At 51.8% G+C, this 4499-nt stretch overlaps 2 protein-coding genes across 2 annotated transcripts; both read right to left on the bottom strand.

Moving 5' to 3' along the window:
• Positions 1-1003: 1003 nt before the first annotated feature.
• Positions 1004-3066, bottom strand: H310_14559 (hypothetical protein). The gene is made up of 2 exons (XM_008882440.1): positions 1594-3066; positions 1004-1498 (listed from the first exon to the last, which is right to left on the bottom strand). Exon 1 carries the CDS (start codon positions 2968-2970, stop codon positions 1672-1674), a length of 1299 nt encoding a protein of 432 aa, XP_008880662.1. The 5' UTR covers positions 2971-3066; the 3' UTR covers positions 1004-1498; positions 1594-1671.
• A 558-nt stretch (positions 3067-3624) lies between these two features.
• On the bottom strand, positions 3625-4401 carry H310_14558 (hypothetical protein; the record flags this gene model as incomplete). The annotated part of the gene is made up of 1 exon (XM_008882439.1): positions 3625-4401. The coding sequence occupies one exon, from the start codon at positions 4399-4401 to the stop codon at positions 3625-3627; it is 777 nt and encodes a 258-aa protein (XP_008880661.1).
• Positions 4402-4499: the final 98 nt, after the last annotated feature.

Genomic DNA, 4499 nt, shown 5'->3' with positions numbered 1-4499 from the left:
TCGAGCATTATCTTGCTGAAAAACGTATCCATCTTGATGGTGAACATGCACGAAAGGGAGCAGGTAGTTTGCAATTGTCTCACAGTATGCGTAGGAGTCTTGACGTCCTGACAACACTGCGATTTGCGTGACGCCTCGGCTTGGAAATCCCGCCCAAATCATCACACTGCCGCCACCTTGTTGACGACTCCAAAATGATTGCTCCTCCTTTCGGAGGTCATGCCAATAGTATTGTAAGCCGTCCGGGCCATCTAAATTGAATTTCTTTTCGTCAGAAAACACAATATTGTTCCATCCAAGGCCAAGGTCGACATGACTTTCAGCCCATTTCACTCGTGCACCTTTGTGGGCCTTGGTGAGTCGAGGCGAAGGCTTGCGCTTCTTGTACTTGAATCTTTTGGACTTCTTGAGGATTCGACGAACAGAACGAGCAGTTTTGATCAAATTGAATCCTACTTGAACTCGATTTTCCTTGGCTGGCTTGACGCAGAACTCGGCGAACATCAATTTCGTTAAGCTTTGGAGGCCTTCGAGAGCGTCTTTTTGTTCCATACGTGTCGGGAGACTTGAGAAAGGCACATACAGAGTTTTTTACACAAAAGCTCGCGAGCGATTCGTCGAATCGACCATTTTGCGGCACGAAAAGCCAGTGTCGATCCTCGTTCCTCTGCAGTGAGGAGCGCACCTTTTGGGATCTAATAACGCATTGTTATGCATTCGTATGAGTATTTCAAACTCACATGTTGATTGCTGGGCGACTGAACCCCTTAGTCTTTGTGCTACGTGGGGATTTGTCAAGTGTACCTTTCACTTTTGACCATGTTTGAGTCCAGCCATTTCAATTTTTTCGATTATCTCGGCTTATATACATCGTCTGTGAAATTTAAAACTATGTACTTGATCTGCTTTTCAATTGGCTCAATCTGAGCCTCACTGCGCAGCAATTGGACAAAAAGATGAAAAACGGTTGTAAAATCGCAAGTGTCCCTTCCACTTTTGGCCAGCACTGTAGAATCGAGCAATTCTGTCTGCAGTTTTACGCGGAGGGTGTCGTATCGCAGTGTCCAGGCGCGTCGTCGGACGACGCTGTCACTACTGTCAGGTATACGGGCAATGAATCAAGGTCAAAAACTCGTGTGGCGCGGGGTGAGGGGAGCGGGGCTGTATGTGCTTGAATCTCGGTGGTGCTGGCACTGGAATCTGCAACGTCGTGCAAAGCTGGGTACTGTCCCCAGCTCATCGTCATCCCAACGCCCCCAGCAACGACAACGCTGCTAGCACAAGTCCTCTTCTCACTGCTACCCATGAGCCAAATACGTACCCATATCGTGGATCTGTCGAGGACACTGAAACTAGTCGTCCTCCACCCCTTCGGTGGCATTTTCGACTTCTGCTGTCGTGATGGCCGGCACGTATGACCAAAGCGGCGGAAAAGACTGCAAGGACCCCACTTCGCGTCAGCCCCACGACGCATGTCACTACTACAATCAGTTGTGTCCTAGAACCCACCCAAGCGTTCAACGTAAAACGTTAATTATGCTACTTCGAAGTAGCATCTTACGAGGAGTTTGCGAGTGGTTCTGTCGTTCGTACCTCGGAATGGCGTCGTTATCATGCCTGTTATTGTTGCACACACCGCCACCCGACAGAAGCAGCCCAACCACATCGGGCTTAACGCAATGAACTTAATCGTTCGTCAATCCACGTGCGCACGCGGCAGCGTTCGCCAGCGTACAAGCGAGCGGCGTCTAGGGCATCAACTCCTTGGCACTCTGGCCGAGAAGTCCACAGAAACTGGACCACTTCCAAGTGTCCACCAAGAGCAGCCAAACAAATGGCCCACTCGGTGCAACCCTCTTTACGGTTCGTGTGAAGCCAACGCACCATGGCTAAGTGGCCATTTGCCGCCGCATTGTCCATTGCGGTGGCCGTGCAGCCTTCAGTTCGATGGTAATGAAGAAATTCGACGACGTCGAGAAAGTTGTGCCCCGCCGCTTCGTCCATGGCGACAACGCTCACTTCCAAACGTAGCATCGCTGAGTGTTCATGTAGCCAGACCACAGACGCTAGTTGACCGACACTTGCAGCCCAATCGAGGGCGTCGTAGGTGCACAGCTCTCTTCGATGAGCCAGCAAGAACTCCATGACGTGGACATGCCCGTGGGCACCGGCTAAACTCATCGCCATCGGAGAACACCATTCCCGACGGTGGGCATCGAGCCATTTGACAACATCCAAGTGACCCGCGGCGGCGGCTCCGTCCATGACTCGACTGTCCCACATATCCTTGTGGTGAGGTGTCGTGTTCGCGCTCAGCCATTGTACGACTGCCAAGTGACCGTTGGACGCTGCAGCGTGAACCGCTTTGGCCGTAAACCCTTCGGATCGATGTGTGTGGAGATACTCGAGAACTTCGACGTGCCCGTTTGCGGCCGCCTTATCCATGGCCCCCGTTGTTGCGGTGAGGCCGTCCTTGCAGTTGACAAGTGCCTGCAGCACAGCGAGATGGCCACCAGCTGCCGCTCCGTCGATGGCGAGGCTCCAATCGATAGGGTGGCCCGATTCGATATCCTGGACAACGACAACTTTTTCGGATTCCAGCAACCACAACACTACGTCGAGGTGCCCATTTGAAGCGGCATCGTCTAGCGCCCGACGCGTGCATTTGTCACTCCCATGTGCCACCAGCCATTCCAAAAGCGACACGGGACCGCCTCGGGCCGCAGTCGTGTCAAACGCTTGGACGGAACACCTATGTCCGTGCTCGTACAACAAGACCAGGACATCGAGGGTTGCAGTGGTTAGCAAGGGATCGATCGCATCAAAGTAGAGGTGTTTGATCCGATACCGAATCAAGTCCAAGTGCCTGAGTTGGATGGCGAGGTCTCCGTCGGTCCAGTCACCGCATCGCCGACCTAGCTGAAACGCGGTGATTTCGCGCAACAAGCCAGGGTCCACGAGGATGGACATGGTGCGATCTGACTGATGAGCATCTAAAGCGTTGTCGCCATGATGGCAAGGGCGTTGGCGGTTGAATGTTCAACAGCATGACCGCGCGATAAAGCGCATCGTTCGGTATTTTTAGCTGCAAAGGTGAAGGCGTCACGTTGAACTTTTTTTGCGACGTCTCTGATTCTTCTTCCAGGCACGTGTGGCCTGAGGACGAACGTGCGTTCCATCGTCGACTGGTTCCTTCGGTGGTCACAGCTCACCGTGACTACAGTACCGATCTTGCGGGAGGGGGGTGGACAACGAGGGCTTGAATGAACGACAAAACGTGAAAACGACGAAACAATCTCCTCCCGCATTCACGTTGCGTTCAACGGAATGGGACACTCACCACTCCGCATCGTACTTACGTTCTCGATACAAGTTCATCATCCGAGTATTTTCCAATGTTGCGTCGAAATAAGGGTTCACATGTCAAGTTTGAAAATATAGAAAAACGCGTTTGGCAAGATTTGGAACAACAACAACCACACGACACTCAACTTGATAAAAGCGCGATGACGTGGTACTCCAGGTTATATGGAAATTTGTACTACCTCTGTTATGCAAATACTGCAAGCGAACATTCAGGACTATTCAAATTTGAAGATAACATGAATCTAAATATAATAACTTTTACTGCTCATCAATGTTCAATGTGGTCAACAGGTTTGCTACCTCTTCTAATCTATCCTCTTCCTCGAGTCGCAAATTCATCAATGATAAAGCCATTTCGTCCTCTGGTGTCAATGCACTTCTGGGTATCTTGTAGCGATTGCAACCGTTGGCCTCGATGACGACAAGCATGATTCGCCTGAGGGTCATAAACGTCTTCTCCAGCTTCGAGGGGGACAGCATAAGAAAAGAGCACTTCACGGAAGCAATGAGTTCTTCCATGCTGCGGCATTCCAGCGTCTGCTGCAGGGATTGAATAGAGTTAAAGAAACCCAAATCCAGGACGTTCATATCCGGCGATTGAGCTGGCTGGTTTTCGATGCGGATCGTCCAACCACCGTCTTCGCTGGCCGTGACAAACTCGGCATCGTCCGGGGCGATGTGAGGCCGCGCGTTGTCTTGCTGCAGTACAATGGCCCCACCGTCAACGCCAACAGGCCACTTCCACTTGGACTTGATCGCGGGGACAACTTTGTCGACGAGGATACGACGGTAAACGTCTTTCGTGACGACCACACTCTTCACCACCTCTGTTCCGGCAGGTCTGTTGTGACTTGATCGCACAGCTGCCGCGCGCTCAACGATCTCCCAGCAGCCGAGCCGACCGTCCCAGCCGTTTCGCGGTCGCGCCACAGCACAGAGGAACATGACCTTGGTAATGTGCGACTTCGATTGGAGATGTCTTGGGATGACGTCCTCATCCTTCCAGAGCAGGAATCGTCGGCGGATCTTGGTCATGAAGAACCACTTTTCATCAACATGAACGGTATGATACATGTCATTGATGTTACCACTCTCTGTCTGAAACCGCTGGCAGAACTTGACGCGAGCTTCTT

Source organism: Aphanomyces invadans (genome assembly GCF_000520115.1).
Source record: "Aphanomyces invadans strain NJM9701 unplaced genomic scaffold supercont1.74, whole genome shotgun sequence".
In the NCBI taxonomy this organism is placed as follows: Eukaryota; Oomycota; class Saprolegniomycetes; order Saprolegniales; family Verrucalvaceae; genus Aphanomyces; species Aphanomyces invadans.
The sequence above is the reverse complement of the archived record's forward strand: the minus strand, read 5'-3'. Positions and strand labels throughout refer to the sequence as shown.

Excerpts from the sequence above, each read along its gene's own strand:
- H310_14559 (XM_008882440.1), bottom strand. The coding sequence starts at position 2,970 with ATGTCCATCCTCGTGGACCCTGGCTTGTTGCGCGAAATCACCGCGTTT.